The 27,984-nt window shown below is 46.7% G+C and overlaps 2 protein-coding genes and 1 pseudogene across 2 annotated transcripts in view; 1 reads left to right on the top strand and 2 right to left on the bottom strand.

Annotated features, from left to right (window-relative positions):
* HEATR4 (HEAT repeat containing 4) overlaps nt 1-151 on the bottom strand; it is a 44,529-nt gene extending 44,378 nt beyond the window's left edge. Inside the window, exon 1 of the mRNA XM_077941388.1 lies at nt 22-151. The gene's annotated coding sequence lies outside the window, so the exon portion shown is untranslated. The remainder of the gene's footprint in view (nt 1-21) is intronic.
* On the top strand, nt 101-7,193 carry LOC144329420 (acyl-coenzyme A thioesterase 1). Its single transcript, XM_077941391.1, has 3 exons — nt 101-1,213; nt 5,266-5,468; nt 6,443-7,193. Exons 1-3 carry the CDS (start codon nt 757-759, stop codon nt 7,046-7,048), a joined length of 1,266 nt encoding a protein of 421 aa, XP_077797517.1. The 5' UTR covers nt 101-756; the 3' UTR covers nt 7,049-7,193.
* Nucleotides 7,194-21,078: 13,885 nt separating this feature from the next.
* Nucleotides 21,079-27,942, bottom strand: LOC106995266 (protein SET-like; annotated as a pseudogene).
* Nucleotides 27,943-27,984: the final 42 nt, after the last annotated feature.

Genomic DNA, 27,984 nt, shown 5'->3' on the forward strand with positions numbered 1-27,984 from the left:
CGAGAAATTAATAACTATTACCTCATTTGACTATTTTTACACCTGTAGGGAATGAAGCTCAGAGGTCACACAGCTAGTAAGAAGTCAACACCCTTCGGTGTGGGATTGATGTGGAGGATAGGCATATACAGAGAACACACAAGGAAAACACCATGGTGCAGATTTTGACAGAAAAGCCCTATGATTAGTAATGAGTGTGAATTCTTCAACAAAGTGATCAAAACCAACTTCAGTCCTGCATTCCTCTTCGCCATCAGGAGTTTGGCGCCTGGAGGCTGCTAGCTGCCTGGTTCTTTTTTTTTTTTTTTTTTTTTTTTGAGACGGATTGTCACTCTGTCGCCCAGGCTGTAGGGCAGTGGTGTAATCTCGGCCCACTGCAAGCTCCGCCCCCCGGGATCACCCCATTCTCCTGCCTCAGCCACCCGAGTAGCTGGGACCAACTAGCCCTGGTCCAGCTCATTCCGCGAGACAGCAAGCTTCTGAAACGCAAAACTAGGAAGCTGCTTTCCAACATAAAGTGGAGGTTTCAACACAGGAGACTTTAAGCAAGTTCAAGTGTGTCTGTATTTGGTATGGCTGATCGGCAGGACTCCGGCCGATCCGTTGGACTCTGGCCTTCCCAGCTCACATTAACAGACAGTTCTGCCCTAGGGGGCGCTTAGCCTGCTACTGCAGTCCTGGAGGAAGAGTTGGGCGCAGTTGCTGGGGTCTCCACAGATGAGGCAAGTTGACCGGGTCATTTAGGGTCCTGCTCCGATGGCAGCGACGCTGATCCTGGAGCCCGCCGGCCGCTGCTGCTGGGACGAGCCGGTGCGAATCGCCGTGCGCGGCCTAGCCCCGGAGCAGCCGGTCACGCTGCGCGCGTCCCTGCGAGACGAGAAGGGCGCGCTTTTCCAGGCCCACGCGCGCTACCGCGCCGACGCCCGCGGCGAGCTGGACCTGGAGCGCGAGCCCGCGCTGGGCGGCAGCTTCGCGGGGCTTGAGCCCATGGGGCTGCTCTGGGCCTTGGAGCCCGAGAAACCCTTGCTGCGGCTGGTCAAGCGCGACGTGCGAACGCCCTTGGCGGTGGAGCTGGAGGTGCTGGAGGGCCACGACCCCGAGCCCGGGCGGCTGCTGTGCCGGGCGCGGCACGAGCGTGACTTTCTCCCTCCGGGGGTGCGGCGCCAGCCGGTGCGCGCGGGCCGGGTGCGCGGGACTCTTTTCCTGCCTCCAGGTGAGTCACCTCTGATACTTGTTCCCGTCTGCTCAACCCTGTACCTGCGCTTTTCACTTCGTGTGTGTGTGTGTGTGTGTGTGTGTGTGTGTGTGTGTGTGTGTGTGTGTCTCCCCTCGTCCCTCCCGCCACGCTTTTCGCGTGTATGTGTGTGTGTGTGTGTATGTGTGTGTCTCTCCCCGCCCCACCCCCACCCCCGGGCTATATTGCCCAAGCGGGTCTCGAACTCCTGGTCTCAAGCTATCCTCCCACCTCTGCCTCCCTAAGAGCTGGGATTACAGGGTGAGCCACCGCGCCCGGCCCTCTGAGGGGAGTTACACTTACTTTTTTATTTTTTATGTTTTCGTGCCTGCGCTTTTCACACAGAGAAAGGATGTAGCTTCCAAGATTCCGAAGGTTAGTGTGAGGAGACAGGAATGGAACGGAAAGCTGGCTGGGGACGTGCCTCTGCCACTCCAAAACTGAGAGGTCCCTCAACCTAGTGTTCAGTTAAAAGACATTGTAAGGGCCGGGAGCGGTGACTCAGGCCTGTAATACCAGCACTTTGGGAGGCCAAGGCGGGCGGATCACGACGTCAGAAGATCGAGGCCATCCTGGCTACCACGGTGAAACCCCGTCTCTACTAAAAATACAAAAAATTAGCCGGCGTTGTAGCGGGAGCCTGTAGTCCCAGCTACTTGGGAGGCTGAGGCAGGAGAATGGCTTGAACGCGGGAGGCGGAGTTTGCAGTGAGCCGAGATCACGCCACTGCACTCCAGGCTGGGCGACAGAGCTAGACTCCGTCTCAAGAAAAAAAAAAGAAAGAAAAAAAGAAAAGACATTGTAAGGCAAGGGAAAAGACACTTATAATATTAAAAACAAACAAAAAACAGGCCGGGCGCAGTGGCTAATGCCTGTAATCCTAGCACTTTGGGAGGCCGAGGCAGGCGGATCAAGAGTTCTAGACCAGCCTGGCCAACATGGTGAAACCCACTCTCTACTAAAAATACAAAAATTAGCCAGGCGGGGTGGTGCACGCCTGTAGTCCCAGCTACTCAGGAGGCTGAGGCAGGAGAATCGCTGGAACCCGGGAGGCAGAGGTTGCAGTGAGCTGAGATCACGCCACTGCTCTCCAGGGCAGGAGAATCGCTGGAACCCGGGAGGCAGAAGTTGCAGTGAGCTGAGATCACGCCACTGCTCTCCAGGCTGGGGGACAAGAAAGAGTGAAACTCCATCTAAAAAACAAAACAAAACAAAGTAAAACAACAACAACAACAACAAAAATTTTCAAGTTGTTTCAATTTTTTAATGTTCTTATGTATTGACCAGGAAGCCATTTTTTTAATAAAAAGAATTTCGACTGGTTTTCTCACTGTATTTCCATGGCAGCCAGGAGGTGCCAGGTGGCTGGGCCTGTGAGGGCATGGAGGTTAGGGTGCCTGCCTGCCCGCCCTTGCTCCAGCTGCAGATGCTGCCCCCTGCAGGGCCTGTTCGTTCCTGCTGCCTAGCTCCCCGCTGGCTGTCTATGATCTCCCTCCTGTTGTCACTCCAGGAGGGCAGCCGCCACCTTGTGCAGGGTAGGACCAGGTACTGATTGTGGCCTCTCCTCTTGGCCTCGAATGGTATGGTTGTCATCAGTGAGCAAGTCCCCAAAGACCACGGTCTTGTCCATTGTCAGGATGATTTGCTCCACAAGCTGGGGCTCCAGGTGCTGCTCTACCCAGCGGTGCTTCTCACGCACACAGTGGTCATACTTGGGCAGGGGCTGGTGCAGTATGTAGACCTCTGTGTTTTGCATGTGCTTCATCTCTCGCAAGGCCCTCCGTGATTGGGCTCCGCGTCTAGGGAAAAGCCTAGGGCTTCACATCCATGGGCCTCTTCATCCACCAGGTCGGGCAGCAGGGTGCGGTACTGCTTCCAGACCAGGAAGCTGCGGCGCTGCTGCAGTGTCACAGGCAGCTCCCTGAGGAGGGGCGGCTGAAGCCCCGCAGGAGGCCGTCTGGAAGCTGCCAGCACACGGTCCCTGTCCATCAGCACACGCCTGGGCTGTGCTCATGGCTGCTGGGGCACTGGGGTTTCTCGGGATCCTAGGGACATGGGGCCCACAAATGCTCTTTTAAGTTTCTCATTTTTGCAACTTTTCTTTCAACTCCCACAGTATGTTCAGGTTTATGTAAATTAGCATTTACAATAGGAAGGCCTCTTGCTGTCCAATGGAAATTTGAGGTTACTGGATACTTTTATTACATAAAGAGCAATCAGCCAATGTAAAAATGAAATGATGCTTATCCTTATTAATAATCAAAGAAATGCAAAATAAAACAACAGAGTACATTTCACACCCTCAGAGGTGGCAGACTTTTAGAAGCCAGCATTACCAATTGCTGACCAGTGTGTGGAGGAAAGGAAACTCCACGCTGCTAGAAGGAGTGAACATGTTCATCTACTCTGGGAAACAGTGTGTCTTAACTTACACAGTTAAGTATCTTATTCTACTGGTACATGTGCACCAGGAGGCATATTCCTTATAAGAGGAAAGCCATTGCAGATGAGCAGTCTGGGTTAATTTAAAAAAAGAGCAAAGCCAACTGGAAGCAGCCCAAATGTCCATCAACAATAGAACAGATTAATAAACTGAGGTATATTTCCAGCAGTCAAAGTGATGGAACTACAGCTACAAGAATCAACATCTATCAAGATATACAAAATAAAAGAAGGAAAAAAAGAATCAGCATGGATGAATCTCCAAACCACTGTTGAGTGAAACAGTCAAACCCTAGAAGAACACATTTAGTATCATTCCATTTAGATACAATTCAAAAAATAGGCAAAATAAAATATTGTTTAAGGTACATATCTAAGTGGTAATACTATAAAGAAAACCAAGAGAGTGATACACAGAAAGTCCAGGATACTGGAAAGTAAGGAAAGGGCACGGGGTCTGTGGGACTTTGATAGTTTGAGGGTATCAGCACTGAACTATTTCTTAAAGTGTTGCCCATAAGGTGTTTACATTCTTTTTTTTTTTTTCTCTTGAGACAGCATCTCGCTCTTTCCCCCAGGCTGGAGTGCAGTGGCGCAATCTTGGCTCACTGCAACCTCCGCCTCCCGGGTTTGAGCGATTCTCCTCCCTCAGCCTCCCAAGTAGCTGGGATTACAGGTGCCCGCCACCACACCTGGCTATTTTTGTATTTCTAGTAGAGACGGGGTTTCACCATGATGGCCAGGCTGGTCTTGAATTCCTGATCTCAGGTGATCCACCTGTCTCAGCCTCCCAAAGGGCTGGGATTACAGGAGTGAGCCACTGCACCCAGCCTGCGTTATTATTCTTTTTTTTTTTTTTTTTGAGACAGAGCCTCACTCTGTCGCCCAGGCTGGAGTGCAGTGGCGCAATCTCAGCTCACTGCAAGCTCTGCCTCCTGTGTTCATGCCATTCTCCTGTATCAGCCTCCCGAGTAGCTTGGACTACAGGTGCCCGCCACCACGCCTGGCTAGTTTTTTTTGTATTTTTAGTAGAGATGGGGTTTCACCGTGTTAGCCAGGATGGCCTCAATCTCCTGACCTCGTGATCCGCCCGCCTTAGCCTCCCAAAGTGCTGGGATTACAGGCGTGAGCCACCGGGCCTGGCCATATTATTATTTATTTTTCTTGTGTGAAATACAAACCTTTAAATGGTAAAAATATTCAGTGGGTGGAGTCATTTGGAATGAGTACCGTTTTGAGTCTGTCTCCGTTGAATAAGTGCATTCTGTTGAGTGCACTGGAGAGGCATTTGTGTCTTGTACGTAGCAGTCTTTCTTGCTGTTTCTTGGTGGCGCACCATTAAATGGATTCATTCACCAGTCAAAGGACATATGGGTTGTTTCCGGTCTTTGGCTATAATGAGTAAAGTCACTATCAACACTTGCCAGAAGTTTCTGGACGAACACAGGTTTTCATTTCTCGTGGGAATATAACCTAGGAGTGGGATTGCTGGGTCACATGTATGGTAAGTGTGTATTTAACTTGATAAGAAACCATCCAGCTGTTTCAGGAATAGCTTAGCTTTGCATTTTGTTTTGTTTCTTTCCAAGAACCTGGGCCCTTTCCTGGGATTGTGGACATGTTCGGAACTGGAGGTGGCCTGCTGGAGTATCGGGCTAGTCTGCTGGCTGGGAAGGGTTTTGCTGTGCTGGCTCTGGCTTATTATAACTATGAAGACCTCCCCAAGACCATGGACATCCTCCATCTGGAGTACTTTGAAGAAGCCGTGAACTACTTGCTCAGTCATCCTGAGGTTAGCTCTTCTCTCAGATTTACGGGCTATGATGTATCAGGTCTCTTCTTGAATGGTCTGCGTGTTCACAGACAGCCATTCCCTACCCCAACACACACTACCTTTTTAAGTCACTTCTTATAGACAGTTTCTCTCTTTCTTTCTTCTTTCTTTCTCACTTTCTTTTCTTTTCTTTTATTTCCTTTCCTTTTCTTTTCTTTCCTTTCTTTCAGATGGAGTCTCACTCTGTTGCCAGGCTGGAGTCCAGTGGTGCAATCTTGGCTCACTGCAACCTCCACCTCCCAATTTCAAGTGATTCTTGTGCCTCAGCCTCCCAATAGCTGGGATTACAGGCACCTGCCACCATGCCCGGCTAATTTTTTGTATTTTTAGTAGAAGTGGGGTTTCACAATGTTGGTCAGATTGGTCTTGAACTCCTGACCTCAAATGATCCACCCGCCTTGGCCTCCCAAAGTGCTGAATTACAGGCATGAGCCACTATGCCCGGCCTAATTTTTGTATTTTTTTTTTTAGTGGAGACAGAGTTTCACCATGTTGGCCAGGCTGGTCTCAAACTCCTGACCTCAAGTAATCCACCCGCCTCAGTGTCCCAAAGTGTTGGGATTACAGGTGTGAGCCACCACGCCCGGCCTTGAGATGATGTACTTGTTGATGATGACTCAGTTTAGTTATGACAGTGGGAATGGGTGACTCAGGTGGGAGAGAGAAAAAGATCATGGGAGATATGAGATTCAGGAACTGAGAAACCAGAGTAGTTAGCTGATAGATCTTCCACATGGTTATCACCAAGAGTGGTGATGGAGAAATTATGGAAAGGAAGAGATAGAGGGGAGGTAAATTCCCAAAGTTGCAAATCTGGGTAAATGGTAGAACCCAGATTCAGACTCAGGTTCAAGTAACTTCCAGGGTGGGCACAACTCACCGTATTCCACTGTTTGTGGAGTCATTCTTCTTTTTCCTTGTCCCTTTCTCAGGTAAAAGGTCCAGGAGTTGGGCTGCTTGGAGTTTCCAAAGGGGGTGAGCTCTGCCTTTCCATGGCCTCTTTCCTGAAGGGCATCACGGCTGCTGTCATCATCAATGGCTCTGTGGCCAATGTTGGGGGAACCTTACACTACAAGGGTGAGACCCTGCCCCCGGTGGGCGTCAACAGAAATCGCATCAAGGTGACCAAAGATGGCTATGCAGACATTGTGGATGTCCTGAACAGCCCTTTGGAAGGACCTGACCAGAAGAGCTTCATTCCTGTGGAAAGGGCAGAGAGCACCTTCCTGTTCCTGGTAGGTCAGGATGACCACAACTGGAAGAGTGAGTTCTATGCTAATGAGGCTTGTAAACGCTTGCAGGCCCATGGGAGGAGAAAGCCCCAGATCATCTGTTACGCAGGGGCGGGACACTATATTGAGCCTCCTTACTTCCCGCTGTGCCGGGCTTCCCTGCATGCCTTGGTGGGCAGTGCTATTATCTTCGGAGGGGAGCCCAGGGCTCATGCCATGGCTCAGGTGGATGCTTGGAAACAACTCCAGACTTTCTTCCACAAACACTTGGGTGGCCAAGAGGGGACAATCCCAGCAAAAGTGTAAATTTTATTGATCATGTGGCCTCTCTGTTGCTAATCTCTCCTGGAAACATCTGCCACATTTAGTGTGTGTATGTGTATTCATTCTTTTCTTTTTAATAACTACTTAAAGTTTCTCCCCCTCATTATTAAAATGAATTTACCAGTAAGAATGAGTTTTGAAGATTTTTATAAACTGTACACTTGATCAGTTTGGGAAGGGAGTAACTGTAGAAAACAGAAGAAGTGGAAAAAGTCTCTTCTTCCTATCTGAACACACAACTGATAAGGCTTTAGTTCTGAAAGGAAAAGTGAGTAACATCTATTAACAGTGTCTGGTACATAAATGGAGTTCAATAGTTATTTACTGAATGAGTATAAATGAGCCAGGCGTGGTGGCTCACACCTGTAATCCTAGCACTTTGGGAGGCCAAGGTGGGCGGATCACTTGAGATCAGGAGTTTGAGACCAGCCTGGCCAACGGGGCGAAACCCCATCTCTACTAGAAATACAAAAAATGAGCCAGGCGTGGTGGCGTGCACCTGTAGTCCCAGCTACTCGGGAGTCTGAGGCAGGAGAATTGCTTGAAGCCGGGAGACAGAGGTTGCAGTGAGCCGACATTGCGCTCTTGTCCTCCAGCCTGGGCAACAAAGGAAGACTCTGCCTCAAAAATTAATTAATTAGTTAATTAATTAAATGATTACCTACTGTGGAAGAAAAGCACATAATATAAAAAGTATATCAGATTTGAGTTTCTCCTTTAAGAATGGAAGTTAACATCTTGCCTATAAACTGATTACTAGTTAGATATAAAACTACTAAAAATTTTCAAAACAAATACTTTTTTCTTTGATATCTTCTTGGATTAATAAGGATTCTCCTAGTGCAAATAAATTTTACGTTCCTGTTTATACATATGGACCTTTAGGATTTAAGTGTTTCAAAAGCTGATAAAACATTAGTTAGAGGAATTACATAAGTGATTTTTACAATGATAAATGTGAAATTAAATAACAATTTAGGCTTGGTGTGGTGGCTCACACTTGTAACGCCAGCACTTTGGGAGGCCAAGACCAGTGGATTGCTTGAACTCAGGAGTTCAACACAAGCCTGGGCAACATGGCAAAACCCAGTCTCTACAAACAAATAGCCAGATACGGTGGCGCATGCCTATAGTCCCAGCTACTTGGGAGGATGAGGTGGGAGAACTGCTTGAGCCTGGGTGGCAGAGGTTGCAGTGAGCCGAGATCGTGCTACTGTGCTCCAGCCTGGGTGACAGCAAGATACTGTCTCAAAAAAAAAAAAAAAAAAAGAAAGACAATATTTATATTACTTGATATAAATAGTTCTACAATAAACTTGATTTTTCTTAAACCTTAGTTGTAATTAAAAGAAAAAAAGCCTTAATTTATTATTCTTTCCTTTCTGTTTTTTTTTTTTTTTTTGGAGGCAGGGTCTCACTCTGTTGCCCAGGCTGGAGTGCGGTGGCACAGTCACGGCTCACTGCAGCCTCAACCTTGTAGGTTTAAGCAATCCTCCCACCTCAGCCTCCCTAGCAGCTGAGATCACAGGCATACACTACCATGCCTGGCTAATTTTTAATTTTTTGTACAGATGGGGTCTCCCAGTGTTACCCAGGCTAGTCTTGAATTACTGAGCTCAAACAATCCTCCTGCCTCAGCCTCCCAAAGTGCTGAAATTACAGGTGTGAGCCACCGCTGCCAGCTTCAGGCACCTTTTTTCTGAAGGAATTAATGGTTTTGTAGCAGTAGAATATAACCAGATCTACAGTAGAGAGCTGATATCCTGAGATGAAGCTACCTCCTGTGGTACTCTGCAACCCACCAATGCAGCTGGTGCCACGTCTGTCCAAACTTCCACAAGAAAGCCAGTGCAGGGCACGGAGCCCCATTTAGAGTACACACGACCCGAGGCTCTGAGAACTCTTAGAGATGATGCAATCTGGGACAGTGCCCATAGCTGGCCTGGCCAAGTCCCACCCCAAGATGCCAGGGCACAACACAAAATTTCAGTTCATACTGTTTTATCTTTTCTCTTGCAATTATATGTGACTCTCTTAGAAAAGTGCAATAGTTAAAACCTGTTTTAGTAGATGCTGGATCCCAAACTTGAGTCTGCTGACGCCCTTTTGAGACCTTAGGGACCCTATTGCCCGTTCTTAGAAATTTAGGCTGGTGAATATTAGATTCAGAAGCACCACAGATGAGCCAGTGGGTGTAGAAGCACATGCCTGTAATCCCAGCTACATGGGAGGCTGAGGCAATAGGATTGCTTGAGCCTAGGAGTTCAAGACCAGCCTGGGTAACATAGTGGGACACCATCTTATAAAAACAATTTTTTTTTGAGACGGAGTCTCACTGTGTTGCCCAGGCTACACTTCAATGGCTTAATCTTGGCTCACTGCGACCTCCACCTCCTGGGTTCTAGTGATTCTCCTGCCTCAGCCTCCCAAGTAGCTGGGATTACAGGCGCCCACCACCATGCCCAGCTAAATTTTGTATTTTTAGTAGAGATGGGGTTTTGCCGTGTTGGTCAGGCTGGTCTTGAACTCCTGACCTCAGGTGATCCACCCGGCTTGGCCTCCCAAAGTGCCGGAATTATAGGCGTGATCCACTGTACCTGGCAAAAAAATGTTTTAATAACATGAAAAATTTTAAAAAGCACCACAGGGGTTCAGATTACCTATCAGCCTCTTGACATTTCTTCTTTTTTTTTTTTTTTTTTTGAGACAGGATCTAACTCTGTCACCTAGGCTAGAGTGCAGTAGCAGTGACATGATCTCGGCTCACTACAGTCTCTATCTCTAAGGCTCAAGTGATCTTCCCACCTCAGCCCCCTGAGTAGCTGGGACTGCAGACACATGCCACCATGCCCAGCTCATTTTTGTATTTTTGCAGAGACAGGGTTTCACCATGTTGCCCAGGCTGGTCTCAAACTCCTGGTCTCAAGCAATCCGCCCATCTTGGCCTACCAAACTGCTTGGATTACAGGCATGAGCAACCGGGCCCAGCCTAGTTAGTCTTTATTAGTTATTTGACAGGCATCTTTCTTTTCATTTTCAACCCATGCACACTGTGAACTTTGTAAAATACACAGAAAAGGTCATTAAACTCACATGCTCCACAATGATTCATTTATTTATTTTAAAATAGAGGTCGGGTGCGGTGGCTTATGCCTGTAATCCCGGCGCTTTGGGAGGCCAAGGCGGGCAGATCGCCTGAGGTCAAGAGTTGGAGATCAGCCTGACCAATATGATGAAACCCCGTCTCTACTAAAAATACAAAAAATTAGCGGGGTGTGGTGGCGGACTCCTGTAGTCCCAGCTACTCAGGAGACTGAGACAAGAGAATGGCGTGAACCTGGGAGGTGGAGTTTGCAGTGAGCCGAGATCGTGTCACTGCACTCTAGCCTGGGCTGCAGAGCGATACTCCGTCTCAATAAAATAAAATAAAATAAAATAAAATAAAATAAAATAAAATAAAATAAAATAAAATAAAAATTATCCAGGTGTGGTGGCACGCGCCTGTAATCCCAGCTACTTGGGACGCTGTGGTGGGCGAATGACTTGAAACCGGAAGGCGGAGGTTGTGGTGAGCCGAGATCATGCCATCGCACTCCAGCCTGGGCGAAAGGGCGAAACTCAGTCTCAAAAAAAAAAAAAAAAAAAGAGATGGTGTCTCCCTGTGTTGCCCCTGCTGGTCTTAAACTCCTGGGCTCAGGCAATCTTCCCACCTTGGCCTCTCCCAAAGTGCTGGGATTACAGGCATGCACCACTGCACCTGACCATCATGAATAATTTTAAAGGGAACCACCACGTAACCAATACCCAAGTCCAATGGGCATGGTTTTTAAAAGCATATTTCAAGTGTACAACGTGGACTAGGCACGGTAGCTCACGCCTGTAATTCCATCACTTTGGGAGGCCGAGGTGGGTGGATCACTTGAAGTCAGGAGTTCGAGAGCAGCCTGGCCAACATGGTAAAACTCCATCTCTACCAAAAAATACAAAAATTTGCCAGGCGTGGTGGTGTGCACCTATAGTCCCAGCTACTTGGGAGGCTGAGGTGGGTGAATCACTTGAACCTGGGAAGTGGAGGTTGCAGTGAGCCAAGGTTGTTACTGCACTGTAGCCTGGACAACAGAGTGAGACCCTATCTCAAAAAATAAAGTGTACACAGTGATGGGTGGGGGTGAGGGTTGTTTTTGTTTTAAGAGTCAGGCTCTGGCCAGGCTGGAGTGCAGTGGCACTATCATAGCTTATTGCAGCCTCAAACCCCTGGGGGCTCAACCCATCCTCCCACTTCAGCCTCCTGAGTAGCTGAGACTATAGGCACTTGCCACCATGCCCAGTTAATTTTTAACTTTTTGCAGAAACAGGGTCTTATTATGTTGCCCAGGCTGGTCTCGAACTCCTGGCCTCAAGTGATCCTCCTGTAATCAGTAAAAGGGTCCAACTGCTTGCCACTTGTAAAAAGAAGCCAATATAATAAGAGTGAGGTGTGATAAAGAGAGTGAGTTTTATTATCCATGCTAGCAAGGGGAGGAGTGAGTGTAATTATTTGCAAATATTTCCACTCTTCAATTTGTGAAGGGAATCCAGGAGTTTTTGGAGAGTTTGGAGTGCAGAAGAGGCAGCAGAACTAGGAGTTGTCGGGTAGCGTGACCTGCTCCAATGGCTTGTCTTGAAGTATTGTTTCATCTGGTGAAGGAGCCAGTGCCATCATTGTGGCTAGAGGTGTCTGGTCCATATCCAGATCCAGCCCTGAAGCTGAAGGAAATGTATGACCAGGTAATGGTGTGTACTTAACAAGCATCTAGGTAAATACATGTGCACGAAGCATGAAAGCATAGAATGGGAAAAGAAAGGGCGTGGAGGTTCAGCACATTCCGAGGCTGTATTTCAAGATGAAAGGAAACACGTATGCAGCTGGTCTCAGAGTTGTATCTTGAGACTCGTTGGGGGAGGAGAAAGGGGGAAAGGAAAAAAAAGTCTTAAGATTTGAGGCTAAGCTGCTAACCTGCTTAGTTACACTCCCACGTTGGCCTCTCAAAGTGCTGGGATTATAGGCGGGAACCATTGTGCCAACCCAACATGGTGTTTTGATATGTGTATATGAACACACTGTGAAAGGATTCCTGCAATCCAGGTAATTAACCTATCTGTCACCTCACATCTTTCTCTCTCTCTCTTTTTTTTTTTTTTTTCGGTAGTGAGGACACTTGTCTTAGTCTGTTCAATTGCTGTAACAAAATGTCTTCAGACTGGGTAATTTACAAAAAACAAATGTATTGCTCACAGTTTTGGAGGCTAGGAAATCCAAGATCAAGGCACCAGCAGATCTGGTGTCCGGTGAGGGCCTGTTCCTCATAGATGGCACCATCTTGTGTCCTACCTAGTGGAAGGAGTGAGGCAGTTCTCTTCAACCTGTTTTATAAGGGCACCAATCCCATTAATGAGGGTGCCACCATCATGACAGTCACTTCCCAAACGCCTCGTGATGTGTGTGTGTGTGTGTGTGTGTGTGTGTGTGTGTGTGTATCTCAGGGGTCCCAGGCCTCAATTTCCTCATCTATACAATGGGTATAACAACAATCGCATCTTGTTGGGAGGAATTAACAATCATGCATCGCGCCCTGGGCATCAGGCTTCAATGTGTTAGCTATTAGAGCTAATTATGATTTAATATTTTAAACACCACCAGGAAGTAGAGAACATTCCTGTCACATTCTGCAGAAAAAGAAATTGAGGCAAGGGGCAAAGCCATTTGCCAAGGTCATAGATCCTGCAAGCCAATGGCAAGGCAGGATCTGAACCTGGGGCTTCAGATCCTGGGGCTTTATCTGATTAAATAGCAAGAGAGAGTGCTGAGATTTTTTTGGTGGTGGACAGTCCCTGAGGCAAGTCATTTTGAGAGCATCTGGGCCACTTGGGGAATTGAATCTTTACCAGGGCCTCCCACCTCCTGTTGCCCCTTCTCTGCAGGTGATCCCCCTCCCACAGTACCACCCCAACCACTCAGAATCCCCAAGCCTTCTTCTTTGCACATGCTGAAGCTAGTAGTGCCCTCCACTCCACCCCAGCATCAGGCACCCTGGCCCAAGCCCTTCCCTGGGAGCCCTTCCTCCTCTCATGAGGCCTCCTTCCCAGCCCCTCAGAACAGCCTCCTTTATGAGACTGGCCAAGATCCCACTGAAACCTTCCCTATCAACTTTATAAAATTACTCAGGGAAGAAGGGAGGGGGCAACATGCAAATCAGCCCAGCTTGTCGCACATACAGCATTGGTCATGGAGTCAGCTGCTCTCTGACCCACTTGCTCAGAGCTGTTTGCTGCCTGTTGCTCCAGAGTCACATAGACCCTGTCACAAGGTCATAGTTCCCCTTCAAGGCTCTATAGATAACAACTTGAACATTATAAAACGTTAACGTTTCCATTCGAGATATTCTTTCAGGTCCTGCGCACCAGTGAAACTGAGGCAGGATAGGTAGTTAAGGAAGTGACCGTGTTCTCGGGATGCAGCGACCATGGCACCCGTACAGTCAACACAGTGAGCCTCAGCATTCGCATTGTAATTGAGCTCATTCAAGCAAAGCTATCTTCAGTAGGGAATTTCCCCCATAGACAGCATGAGCATTTTGATGTTACCTGTCCTCAAACGGATATTTTGCTCATTATAATAGAAGAAGACAGCCCTACGTGGAGATGTAATATGCTAGTGAGGCATGTGACATATGAACAAGCATGTACAGCTACTGCGCATGTGCACCCAGAACATGCCTACTAGCAACACCTCTTCCCACCACCTTATGAATAATCATGTAAGACTCCCATATAGGGAGTCTCCCTACTGCCAGTGTCTGCTGGCTCACCCTTATGAGCAGCCTGCCTTGAATCCTCTCTCTCTCATGGTATACCGTCCATTCTGCACGTAACTTTCAAAATATTCTTTTTCCTTTGCAATAAATTACTCTATGCTGCACTTCTTTCGCTGTGTGTCTCGTTTAAATTCTTTTAAATCAAGAAGAACCGAGGTATCACATCAGCCACCAACGAAACTGCTGATGCCAGCTTGTCAGAAGGACCCCACAGGAACTCACTAAAGAATGCAGTTTTGGCCGGGTGCGGTGGCTCATGCCTATAATCCCAGCACTTTGGGAGATGAAGGCGGGCGAATCACGAGGTCAGGAGTTCGAGACCAGCCTGGCTAAGGTAGTGAAACCGCGTCTCTATTAAAAAATGAAAAAATTAACCAAGTGTGGTGGCATGTGTCTGTAGTCCCAGCTACTTGGAGGTTGAGAGGCTGAGGCAGGAGAATCACTTGAACCCGGGAGGCAGAGGTTACAGTGAGTTGAGATTGCACCATTGCACTCCAGCCTGAGTGACACAGTGAGGCTCCGTCTCAGAAAAAAAAAAAAAAGAAAGCAGTTTCCACCTCCTGAAAATTTAATCCCCTTTACCCCAACCAATCAATGACCCCAATTTTCTAGCCCTTCACCCTCCATGATCCCTTTAAAAACCCTGTTACAGGTAGTTAGATAGACATGAGCAGGGAAGGAGAGGGCTTTTCTCCCTCACCCACTAGGAATGTCAGGTGATGGTTTGACAGTTATCCCATTGCCTCTCTAAAAATGAAAACTCACAGTCCATGCCAGAGCACCAGAGTGAGACAAGCTCCTGATGATCCACAGCTGTTAACATTAAAGTGTTAATTGAATGCAGGCACCAGGGAGAAGCAACTTCCTGGGCATGTGCATTAAGAGACAAAATGGCAGGCCGGGCGCGGCGGCTCACGTCTGTAATCCCAGCACTTTGGGAGGCTGAGGTGGGTGGGTCACCTGAGGTCAGGAGTTCGAGAACAGCCTGACCAACATGGTGAAACCCCGTCTCTACGAAAAATACAAAAATTAGCTGGGTGTGGTGGCACGCACCTGTATTCCCTGCTACTCAGGAGGCTGAGGCAGGAGAATCACTTGAACGCAGGAGGTGGAGGTTGCAGTGAGCTGAGACCATGCCATTGTACTCCAGCCTGGGCAACAAGAGCAAAACTCCATCAAAAAAAAAAAAAAATAGACAAAATGGCAAGGTATGACCTTTCCAGGACACTCCACTGGAAAAGGGAAGAAAGCCTCAGATGGGCATGCATACAACTTCCTAAATACACTGTGCATGCTCTCTTCCCAAGGGTAAGGAGGGCACAGAGCATGAGGGCAGCCCACCCTAAGAGAAGAATCATGAGAAAGAGGCGAGCCTATAAAGTCCTAGGATCACAGTTAAACGGGGCTCTTGACCTTCAGGTGCCCAGTGGGGTCTCTTCCAAGTAAACTTTCCTTTCTTTCATTTTCTAAAGACTTTTTAAATAAACTTCCACTCCTGCTCTGAAACGTAACTCCATCTCTTTTTCTGCCTTATGCCCCTCAGTCAAATTCTTTCTTCCGAGGAGGCAAGAACTGAAGTTGCTGCAGACCTGTACAGATTCGCCACCAGTAACTCAGACGCTTTCCACTGGTAACAACCCCAGCCCAGAATTCTTCAAGGAGATGGATTTGAGGGTCTCCTCCCATCACCTTGCTAGGTGCCCTGTGATCATGAAGCTCTTTCTGTGCTGCAAACACTGCTGTCTCAGTGTAATTGCTCTGCAATGGCACAGTGGGCATTCTGCAGCCTCTTCCTTGCCTGGGGCCTGTTGGGAGCCCCCAGCACTGCCTGTACCATCATAAACCCACCCTGGCCCCTTTCCCAGGCTCCAAGCTCAGAGGAGGCAGAGCCTTCATTCTAACCTTCAGCATCCCCTCCCTCATCCTCATTTGCCTGCTCCTGAGCTTGGGCCCCATTTTTGAGACCCTCCCAGCCCCCATTCCCACAATCCCCTGTGCCTATACAAATCAACCTTCCCACGTCCCAACCACTGTCACCCCCAACTTAGACCAGTGCATCCCACAGGTGTTCTAGCACCCCATAAACACTCCAGTGTCCCCCACTTCCTGATCCCATAACACCTTGGGCCCTCCAGACACCCCCAGCTCCAGCCTGGCAGTTTGTTAACACCCTCAACCAGACCCCCAACACCCATTCCTGTCTCATGCCATGAGTCTGGGGCCCTGACCCCCACACCTCTTGAGTGCCACCCAGGCCTGTCTCTGTGGGCAGCTCCCCCACCAGCTCCCTTCCATCCCGCATGGGCCCTATCGAGGGTTTCCCCACCCGGGCACACACTTTCCGGCATTCCTGACTCCCACTGTTCCTGGCTCATGGCCTGGCCACCTTGTCTCGCTCATTTGCCATAGCCCCTGCCTGGCCCAGCAGGACAGGCCCAGGTCAGGGCAAGGACAGGTCAGCACCAGGGCTGGTGCCCCGCCCCCAAGGACACAAGCCTCCTGCTCAGGACACTTTCTGGGGTCCTGTGCCTCCCCTTGTTCTCCCCCAGGTGCCAAGTCCCCACCTATCACATTGAGGTTAGGCATGGTGGCTCACACCTGTCATCTCAGCACTTTGGGAGGTTGAGGTGGGCAGATTACCTGGGCTCAGGAGTTCAAGACCAGCCTGGGCAATATGGTGAGACACTGTCTCTACTAAAAATCCAAAAGATAATTAGCCGGGCTTGGTAGTGCTCACCTGTAATCCCAGCTTCGGGGGAGGCTGAGGCAGGAGAATCACTTGGAAACCAGGAGGCCGAGGTCCAGTGAGCCGGGATCGCGCCACTGCACTCCAGCCTGGGCAACTGGTGGGACTAGACCTCCAAAAAAATAAAAATAAAATAGTACTATCACATTGGGTATTAGGTTTGTTAAATAAAAATTATTGCTGTGGAGGATACACTGGGAAGCGAATGAAAAAAAAAAGTATAGGAGACCGCTGTTTTGCTTTTTTTTTTTTTTTTTTTTTTTTGAGATAGAGTCTTGCTCTGTCCCCCAGGCTGGAGTGCAGCAGCGCAATCTTGGCACACTGCAGCCTCCGCCTCCCAGGTTCAAGCAATTCCTGTGCCTCAGCCTCCCCAGTAGCTGGGATTACAGGCATGCGCCCCTAAGGCCATTGTTTTGGACTAGGCTCTAGCACTAGGCCCCAACAGACAAGACTAAAAACCAAATTGGCGTCACCCATGCTAAAGTTTCACCCAACCTAAACTGAAGTGTTACCTGGTCTTTTGAGAAATCAGGAGAGAAATAACAGCCCATTTCCCAAACATGCCAGTTTTGATCTTCAATTGTCATGACAATGAGGTTCCCCACTGCTTTAATCCTTACACAAAAGAATTAGCCAGCTGGACATGGTGGCTCACGCATGTAATACTGGCACTTTGGGAGCCCAAGGCAGGCGGATCACTAGAGACCAGGAGTTGGAGACCAGCCTGCCCAATATGGTGAAACCCTGTTTCTATGAAAAATAAAAAAAAATTAGCCAGGCATGGTGGTGGGGTCCTGTAATCTCAGCTACTCAGGAGACAGAGGCAGGAGAACCGCTTGAACCAGAGAAGCAGTGGTTGCAGTGAACTGAGATAGTGCTGCTGCACTCCAGCCTGGGCAACAGAGTGAGACTCCAGCTCAAAAAAAAAAAAAAAAAAAAAAAAAAGGCCTTGTCCTGCGCGGTGGCTCACACCTGCAATCCTAGCACTTTGGGAGGCCGATTGTTGAGCCCAGGAGTTCCAGACCAGCCTGAGCTATATACAGTGAGACCCTGTCTCTATTAAAAATAAAAAATAACAATAATGAAAAAGTAAAACAAAATTAGCCTGAAGTAACTAATCAGTTACTTTTCTGTTGTTCTGTCTCCTTGATGCCCACCTTACAAGAAAAATAGTTTTGAAATGACCAGGAAGCTCTTTGTTCTTTGCTTCTGCTGTCTTCAGCTCTTCTCTGTCTATAAAAGCCAACTGCTGCTCAGCTCATCTGAAACTTACTCTGTTTTATGGAATAAAGTGTTGCCTGATCTTAGAATCGCAATAAAGCCAATTAAGAATTTTTTTTTTCAATTGAGATTTTGAACTAAATTAATTGCAATTTTGCCCTTTGATGGGTTCTAACATTTGAATTTTGGCTGGGTAGGGGACACCAGCATTTAGACCATAGCAATACTTAAGATCTACTGTCTTAGGAAATTTCAAGTATACAATACACTATTAACTATAGTCATGAGCAAGGAAAAAAAAAAAAAAAGCCGTTTTATCTGAGAAATGCAAGCCCCTTTAAATTATGAGGCCCAGAGAAGCACTTAAAATATGATAGCTGTCACATCTCACTCCTAGTTGAACTAATTATCTCTTGAAACCACTTGCAATGTGGGCTCTAGATTAAGCAATGCCAAAGAGGCGTGAAATGTCATATACCCAGGCCGGGCATGGTGGCTTACACCTGTAATCCTGCACTTTGGGAGGCTGAGGTGGGCAGATCACAAGGTCAGGAGTTCAAGACCAGTTTGGCAATATGGTGAAACCCCATCTCTACTAAAAATACAAAAACTAAGCTGGGTGCGGTGGCTCACGCCTGTAATCCCAGCACTTTGGGAGGCTGAAGGTCAGGAGTTCGGATCATGAGGTCAGGAGTTTGAGACCAGCCCGGCCAACATGGTAATACCCCATCTCTACTAAAAATACAAAAAAAAAAAAAAAAAGGTCAAGCGCGGTGGCTCACGCCTGTAATCCCAGCACTTTGGGAGGCTGAGGCGGGTGGATCACGAGGTCAGGAGTTTGAGAACAGCCTAGCCAATGTGGTGAAACCTGGTCTCTACTAAAAATACAAAAATTAGCCAGATGTAGTGGCCCTCGCCTGTAGTCCCAGCTACTTGGGAGGCTGAGGCAGTAGAACGGCTTGAACGCAAGAGGTGGAGGTTGCAGTGAGCCGAGATCACATCACTGCACTCCAGCCTGGGCGACAGAGCAAAACTCCATCTAAAAAACAAACAAACAAACAAACAAAAATTAGCAGGGTGTGGTGGCGTGCACCTGTAATCCCAGTCACTTGGGAGGCTGAGGCAGGAGAATAGCTTGAACCTGGAAGGCAGAAGTTGCAGTGAGCCAAGACCACACCAACACCGCACCACTGCACTCCAGCCTGGGCGACAGAGAAAGACTCCATCTTGAAGAAAAAAAAGAAAAAAAAATTAGCCGGGTGTAGTAGTGCATGCCTGTAGTCCAGCCACTTGGGAGGCTGAGGCATGAGAATTGCTTGAACCTGGGAGGCTGAAGTTGCAGTGAGCTGAGATCGCACCACTGCATTTCAGCCTGGGCGACAGAGTGAGATTCCCTCTCAAGAAAAGAAAGAAATGCCATACACCCTAGAGTTAAACAGTATATAGCCAATCACTAAATGATGTTATATCTGTAAACTAATGATCATTCCTGACAAACAACTTTTTTTTTTTTTTTAGATGGAGTCTCCCCTCGGTTCCCCAGGCTGGAGTGCAGTGGCATGATCTCAGGTCACTGCAACCTCTGCCTCCTGGATTCATGCCATTCTCCTGCCTCAGCCTCCCGAGTAGCTGGGACTACAGGTGCCCACCACCATGCCTGGCTAATTTTTTGTATTTTTAATAGAGACGGTGTTTCACCGTGTTAGCCAGGATGGTCTCTATCTCCTGACCTCGTGATCCCCTGCCTTGGCTTCCCGAAGTGCTGGAATTACAGGCATGAGCCACTGTGCTGGCTGGTTTTTTGTTTTTGTTTTTGTTTTTTTCGACAGGCTCTCACTGTTGCCCAGGCTGGAGTGGAGTGGCACAATCACGGTTTACTGCAGCCTTGAACTCCTGGGCTCAGGCAATCCTCTCACCTCAGCCTCCCTAGGAACTGGGACCACGGATGTACCACCATGCCCACCTAATGTGTGTGTGTGTGTGTGTGTGTGTGTGTGTGTGTGTGTGTATTTTTTGTTGATATGGGGTCTCCCTATGTTACCCAGGCTAGTCTTGAACTCCTGGGCTCAAGTGATCCCACCTCAGCTTCCTAAAGTGCTGGGATTACAGGTGTGAGCCACCATGACCGGCCTCTGACAAACAACTTTTTTTCCCCCTATGTGTACATATTTAGTTTTATTGTAACAAAGCAACTTATACACTTTTTTTTTTTTTTTTTTTTGAGACGGAGTCTGGTTCTGTCACCCAGGCTGGAGTGCAGTGGCCGGATCTCAGCTCACTGCAAGCTCCGCCTCCCGGGTTTACACCATTCTCCTGCCTCAGCCTCCCGAGTAGCTGGGACTGCACGCGCCCGCCACCACTCCCGGCTAGTTTTTTGTATTTTTTAGTAGAGATGGGGTTTCACCATGTTAGCCAGGATGGTCTCAATCTCCTGACCTAGTGATCCGCCCGTCTCGGCCTCCTAAAGTGCTGGGATTACAGGCTTGAGCCACCACGCCCGGCCAACTTGTACACTTTTAACATTTAAAACTGAGCATAATCTTTCCAGTGAAACAAAAACTTCAAAAATAAACAGGAACAAAATTACAATAGAGAATGTCAATTTCAAATAAGATCCTACAGGTTCTGCTGATTCTCTCATTGAGTGGCAGGGCTCAAGTCATCATTAGGAGAGAATTTATTTTAAAAGTATCATCTTAAACTGCAAGGATGTCTGTCAAATATCACAATCAAACATGCCAAAGGAGAAGCCATATTGTCAAAATGCCCACTTAACCCACCCAAACATCTCAAATCCACCCTTTGCTGACCTTCTATAACCCCATTTTTTAACGTTTTTTTTTTTTCCTCTTTTAATCAAGAGAAAGTAGACACATACATGTTGGTAAATGCTAACTGTCCATATTCACATAGAGACACAGTGTACTCTCTGAGCCCAACATACAGAGAAAGGAGGAAACAAGCTAGAATTCTACGCACTACTACACAGGGGCCCAGCACCCTCCAGCCTCCAGCAGAGCGAAGGGAGCAGGGCTTTCTTTCTTCCCACAGAGCTCGGTGGTGTTGATTCCATACAGTTTTTGTTCAGACAGGAAGGGATAAAAATGAACTTCGAACAGAAAGAGGTAGAGACTCTTTTCCCATTGTATTCTGCTCAAGGTATTTCCCCCCAAATAAGTTGGGAACCATAGAGTACAGAAAAGAGACCTCAAGAACAGGGCGACTGAGCACAAGAGACAAAAAAAAAAAAAAAAAAAAAAGACTGCAACTTGCTCCCAGGGACTGGAGAAAATTTAAAAAAAGGAAGGTTGGAATCCATCAGTGTTCTATTAGTCATCTTCTCCTTCATCTTCCTCTCCTTCCTCCCCTTCATCATCATCTTCATCTTCTTCACCTTCATCCTCATCCCCTTCCTCATCAATATCTTCTAATCCTTCCTCCTCTTCATCATCATCATCATCTTCTCCTTCTCCTTCTTCATCATCCATATCAGGAACCAAGTAGTACTGTAATGGGTTTGGCCAAATATCATCTTTGATGACCTCTCCTAACGCATCAGCACCTGCATCAGAATGGTCAGTAAACCAAGTAAAGAAGCTCTCTGGTTCCTCATGCTGCCTCTTCCTGCTGGCTTTATTCTGTGTTTGACTTGAATGTTTAGTCAAATCCTTTCCAGATTTCCATTTGATTTCAGTGGACTTTGCAGATGGACCACCACTCTCATTCAGATGAAATTCTTTGGAGAGAACTTTATTTTCAAAGTAAAGATTTTCATCAAAATAAAAATCTATTCTGTAACCTGATTTAATATCTTCAAATTCTGTCACTTCAACTCTGGTCAAATAATGCAGTGCCTCTTTGTCTTCCTCCCCAAGCACTGCAGACATTTGTGGATGGTTGACAAATGTTGTCACCCAAAAATCTGGGATTTTGGCGATCAATTCTGACCTCTTCTAAAAAAATGGTTGGTGGAGTTTGTTATATTTCTGTTCTACTTTCAAAATCTCCTCACTGGCTTGTTCATTAAGTCTGTCTATTTCATTTTATACTTCACCAATGTGTTCAATTGCTCTTGCTGTTCTTTTTCTCCCTTCTTCGACAAGCCTGCAGAGGCTGATGTCTACTCCAGTCCCAGAGCAGGCGGCAGTCTTGGCAGCTGGGATCACAGGTGACCACCACCACGCCTGGCTAATTTTTGTATTTTTAGTAGAGATGGGATTTCACCACGTTGGCCAGGCTGGTCTGAAACTCCTGACCTCAAGCAATCTGCCTGCCTCTGAGTCCCAAAGTACTGGGATTATAGGTGTGAGCCACCGCACCCAGCCCAAAGTCTTTATCTATAGTAAAAAGATTATTTTTATTATAATGTTTGGGAGGCCGAGAGAGGTGGATCACTTGAGGTCAGGAGTTTGAAACCAGCCTGGCTGACGTGGTGAAACCCTGCCTCTACTAAAAATACAAAAATTAGGCGGATGTGGTGGCAGGTGTCTGTAATCCTAGCTACTTGGGAGGCTGAGACAGAAGAATTGCTTGAACCTGGGAGGCGGAGGTTGCAGTGAGCTGAGATGGCACAACTGCACTCCAGCCTGGGTGATACAATGAGACTATCTCAAGGAAAAAAAAAACAAAAACCAAAAAACATTTAAACTGCCAAACCAGTGTGATTTCTTCTTTTCTCACGGAAAACATTTATTTTTTATTTTTACTTAAAATAATTTTTTTAGGCTGGACGCAGTGGCTCATACCTGTAATCCCAGCACTTTGGGAGGCCGAGGCAGTTGGATCACCTGAGGTTGGGAGTTGGAGACCAGCCTGACCAACATGGAGAAACCCTGTCTCTACTAAACATACAAAATTAGCTGGGCATGGTGGTGCATGCCTGTAATCCCAGCTACTCAGGAAGGCTGAGGCAGGAGAATCACTTGAACCCCGGAGGCAGAGGTTGTGGTGAGCCGAGATCGCGCCATTGCACTCCAGCCTGGGCAACAAGAGTGAAACTCCATCTCAAAAAGAAAAAAAAAAAGAATTTTTTAGAGGTCAGGCTCAGTGGTTCATGCCTGTAATCCCAGCACTTTGGGAGGCCGAGGCAGGCGGATCAGGTGTACTAAAAATACAAAAAATTAGCTGGGAGTGGTGGCGGGCACCTGTAGTCCCAGCTACTTGAGAGGCTGAGAAACAAGAATTGCTTCAACACAGGAGGTGGAGGTTGCAGTGACCCAAGTTGCACCACTGCACTCCAACCTGGGCGACACAGTGAGACGCTGTCTCAAAAAAAAAAAAAAAAAAAAATTGTTTTAGGGACAGAGTCTTGCTCTGATGCCCAGAGCTGCAGTGCATTGGTGTGATCATAGCTCCATTGCAGCCTCAAACTTCTGGGCTCAAGCCATCTTCCCATCCCAGCCTCCCTGAATAGCTGAGATCGCAGGTATGCACTACTACACCTGCCTAATTTTTTTTTTAGAGATGGAATCTTGCTCTGTTGCCCAGGCTGGTTTCAAACTTCTGGCCTCAAGCAGTCTTCCCACCTGGGTCTCCCAAAGTGCTGGCATTACAAGTGTGAGCCACCATGCCTGGCAAAACATTTTATTTTTTAGTTCCATACTGAAGTCCATGAGTGTTCAATTATTTGTTTCAATTTTTGTCTTAGTTTTACGGTGATATTACCAAGCATATTGAGTTTACTCAATTTCCTCCCTAATATAGAAAAATTAGATGGTTCTCTGCCTGGTGTAAAAAAAAAAATAGATCAGCTGCCAGTTATTCTTGGGCATTTTTTCTCTGCATTAGCTTCAGGGTGTCAAGATAGACTGTTGATTGAGCCTACTGACAGGAGTATTTGCACACTTGTTTGGAGATTTATCAAAAATAGGATATATTTTGACACAGACTTCTTGCTCCCCCCGCTCCCCTTTTGGCAACATCCACTTTTTTTTTTTTTTTTGGAGACAGAATCTTGCTCTGTCACCCTAGCTGGAGTGTAGTGATGCCATCTTGGTTCACTGCCACCTCTGCCACCTGGGTTCAAGCAATCTTCTTGCCTTAGCCTCCCGGGACATTGCTGGGACTACAGGCGTGGGCCACCACATCCGGCTACTTTTTGCATTTTCAGTAGAGACGGGGTTTTGCCACATTGGCCAGGTTGGTCTGGAACTCCTGGCCTCAAGTGATCCACCTGCTTCAGCTTCCCAAGGTGCTGGGATTACAGGCATGAGCCACCGAGCCCGGCCTATTTCTCTAAATTTTAAAATGTCTTTTCTTGCCCTGGATTTCAAAAAGCCATCAGTACCATCATGAGAAGTTCCTCCGCCACACTCATATTGTCAGGTACCTGCTCAGCATATATTACACTTCTCTCTTTTAGGAGAATTGCTGATTTTATTGCTCCTCCCCCTGCAGCTGTGGGTTCCGGGGAATGCTAACTCCACCCTGATCCCAGGGGCAATGGTGGCAATCTCCATTTGGTTTAAGCCAATTTCAACATTCCATGACAGGAGAAAATATGTGACTTAGACCTTTCTTAGAAATCTGAATCTTCTCCCTCCTACTCAATATGAGCAAAAAAGGATGAGGCCACAATTAGCTGACAGCCACCTTATGATGCTATTAATGGCAGAGAAGACAGAAAGAAGAGGTTCCTGGTGTCATCATTTAGCCATTGGATCAATCAAATGTTAAGCCACACCTACTCTTGATTTTCCATCCAATAAATTTCCTTTTCTTTTTTGTGTTTAATTTAATTAAAAAGTTTTAAAAAAGATTAAGGAACACGGACATGAACCCCGGACCCTCAGATTAAGTCCGATGCTCTACCAACTGAGCTATCTGGGTGGTTTACTTATTTTTTTCTTACATCTTATATTTTAAAGCAGTTTCAGGTTCATAGCAAAATTGAGCAGAAGGTACAGAGATTTCCCATATACTCCCTGTGCCCCCCAAGACATGCATAGTTCCCTCACCTCCACTATGAACATCCCCCACCAGAATGGTCCACCTGTTACAACTGATTAACCTTCACTGACATATCATTATCACCCCAAATCTCTAGTTTGCTTTAGAGTTCCCTCTTGGTGATTGTTCTACATCTATAATTTTGGACAAATGTATAATGACATGTATCCACCATTATAGTATCATATAGAATAGTTCACTGCTCTAAAAATTGTGTGTGTTCCGGCCGGGTACAGTGGCTGAGGCCTGTAATCCCAGCACTTTGGGAGGCCGAGACGGGCAGATCACGAGGTCAGGAGATGGAGACCATCCTGGCTAACACGGTGAAACCCAATCTGTACTAAATAATACAAAAAATTAGGCAGGCGTGGTGGTGGGCGCCTGCAGTCCCAGCTACCCAGGAGGCTGAGGCAGGAGAACTGCTTGAAGCCAGGAGGGGGAGGTTGCAGTGAGCCGAGATCATGCCACTGCACTCCAACCTGGGCGACAAGAGTGAAACTCTGTCTCAAAAAAAATAATAAATAAATAAAAAATAAAAAAGGAAATACCCAGTCCGAGGAGTAAAAGGAAAAAAAGAATAAAAAAGAAAGTATGCCTACAAGAACTAGAAAATAGCCTCAGAAGGGCAAGTTGAAGTTACAGGTCTTTAAAAGAATGTAGAGGGAGAGAGCAATGTAAAAAGTTTATTTAAAGAAATAGTAACAGAGAACTTTCTAAAACTAGAGAAAGATATGAATATTCAGGTATAAGAAGGTCATAAAACACCAAGCCAACTCAGCCTTAATAAGACTACCTCAAGGCATATAATAATCAAACTCTCAAAGGTCAAGTCTAAAAAAGGATCCTAAAAGCAGCAAGAGAAAAGAAGGACATGTTAGTAACATCATAAACGAGCTCCAATATGGCCGGTCGCAGACTTCTCAGCAGAAACTTTACAGGCCAGGAGAGACCGGGGTGACAAAGTGCTGAAGGAAAAAAACTTCCAATCTAGAATATTATATACAGCAAAAACAGCCTTCAAACATGAAGGAGAAATAAGGATATTTTTAGTTAAAAAAAAAAAAAAGTGAGAGATTTTGTCAACACCAGACCTGTCCTATAAGATTCTTGTTAAGAGGAGTTCCTCACTGGTTGAATATGAATAGTCAAATGAAAACAACATTAATATTCTCCTGCCTTGCATATTCTTCTGAAACATTTTACATTCCTAACACATCAGTGTGTCCACATTTTGCTTCTAAGGCAGGGGGCAATTTGATCCTAAACACTTGAAAAGTGGGATGAGGACTGGTTTAATCCCCAGATGACTACCTATAAGGAGTGATTGGCTAGGTGCGGTGGCTCAGGCCTATAATCCCAGCACTTTGGGAGGCTGAGGCGGGCGGATCACCCAAGGTCAGGAGTTCGAGACCAGCCAGCCTGATTAACATGGTGAAACCCCATCTCTACTAAAAATACAAAATTAGCCAGGCATGGTGGCACACGCCTGTAATCCCAGCTACTTGGGAGGCTGAGGCAGGAGAGTTGCTTGAACCTGACAAGCAGAGGTTGTAGTGAGCTGAGATCATGCCACTGCACTCCAGCCTGGGTAACAAGAGCGAAACTCCATCTCAAAAAAAAAAAGGAGTGATTTAGGATGTCCCCAGATAAATGTCCTTTAGCCTGTGACACAAAGAATCTTTAGTTACAATGCAAACATCCCAGAAAAAATACAATATTACCATTATCAATTATTATAAATTCTTAAGGAGGCTGGGCGTGGTGGCTCATGCCTGTAAACCCAACACTTTGGGAGGCTGAGGTGGGCAGATCACCTGAGGTCAGGAGTTCAAGACCAGCATGGCCAACATGGCGAAACCCATCTCTACTAAAAATACAAAAAATTAGCTGGGTGTGGTGGCGGGCGCCTGTAATCCCAGCTACTCAGGAGGCTGAGGCAGAATCATTTGAACCCGGGAGGCAGAGGTTGCAGTGAGCCAAGACCGCACCCCTGCACTCTAGCCTGAGCGACAAGAGCAAAACTTCATCTCAAAAAAACAAAACAAAACAAAACAAAAAAACCTTAAGGAATAGTTATTATATCATCTGATATGATGGCTTATTAAGAAGGAAGGGAACACATGATAGGTCTGTTTTGAAAAGGAATGGGGACAGAACAAAATGTTACGAGGGTCTGATCAAAAGAGGCTTGTTCCGGCTTGTCTTTGTCTGTCTTTGAGTCACGGGACGGGTGTAAGGCCAAATTCTGCACTTCCCAGTCATGTTACCTCGGGCAAATAATTTAATATCTGTAGTTTGCCAATCTGAAAATTGAGTCTGATACCTGTTCTAATTTACTGTTGATTGATATGAAGCTCAAAATTAGAAGCACGTATGAAAGTTCTTTGCAAACTAAATTATATGTGTGAGGAATTGTTATTATTAGTTTAGAGGATGGACTGTTGTCCTTAGAAGGCAAGTCTCTGGGTCCCACAGTTAGATGCACTGGGCGCTTCCGGAAGAATTTAGGGGTATGGGGCACTCAGTAATTAAAAGAGAGGGTGCTTAGAGAAGGAAGAAAGGACTTATTAATGGAGTTTGGAGGCTCCTTATTATCTAAACTTACACATTACGTGACCAGCATTATGAGGCAGCACCCCACTCCCAATAAATAGCCCTCTAGAACCAAAAGCAGAGTGCCTGGTCCTGGGTCCTTTTGGACACAGACAGCAGAAAAAATAGAATAAGTCAATCCTGGCATAACTGCAGACCAGGCCATGGAATGAGCAACCCACCAGCATTATCTGCATTTCTAGGCACTTGGGCTAGAAGGGTAGGAATGGGGTTGGAAGGGTTAGGCCACATGCCTCTAGTTAAAACCTGATGAACTTCCTAGATCCCCAAACTGGAAAACGGAGGAGTTGGACTAAATTCCTCTCCTGCCTCTAATATTTTATGAATGCAGAACTCAACTCAAATGGGTAGTATCTCAGAGATTCCAAATTTCTTTCTACTTTTCTGTTTGCTCATCAGTCCCTTACCCTCACCCTCTGGTCTGATACCTTTATCCCGTACAAGTGGTCAAAGTAGGTTGAGTAATGTATGCTAAAAGGAGTAATATCTTGCATTCTCCCTTGTTATTAAAATAGAGGAAACTGCCTTGAAAGAAA

Source organism: Macaca mulatta, chromosome 7 (genome assembly GCF_049350105.2).
Source record: "Macaca mulatta isolate MMU2019108-1 chromosome 7, T2T-MMU8v2.0, whole genome shotgun sequence".
Classification (NCBI taxonomy): Eukaryota; Metazoa; Chordata; class Mammalia; order Primates; family Cercopithecidae; genus Macaca; species Macaca mulatta.

What these genes read in the sequence shown, in the direction of transcription:
- LOC144329420 (XM_077941391.1), top strand. Translation starts at nt 757, where the DNA reads ATGGCAGCGACGCTGATCCTGGAGCCCGCCGGCCGCTGCTGCTGGGAC. An exon ending in GACTCTTTTCCTGCCTCCAG is followed by an intron (nt 1,214 to 5,265) that starts GTGAGTCACCTC and finishes TTTCTTTCCAAG; the next exon opens with AACCTGGGCCCTTTCCTGGG. An exon ending in ACTTGCTCAGTCATCCTGAG is followed by an intron (nt 5,469 to 6,442) that starts GTTAGCTCTTCT and finishes TCCCTTTCTCAG; the next exon opens with GTAAAAGGTCCAGGAGTTGG.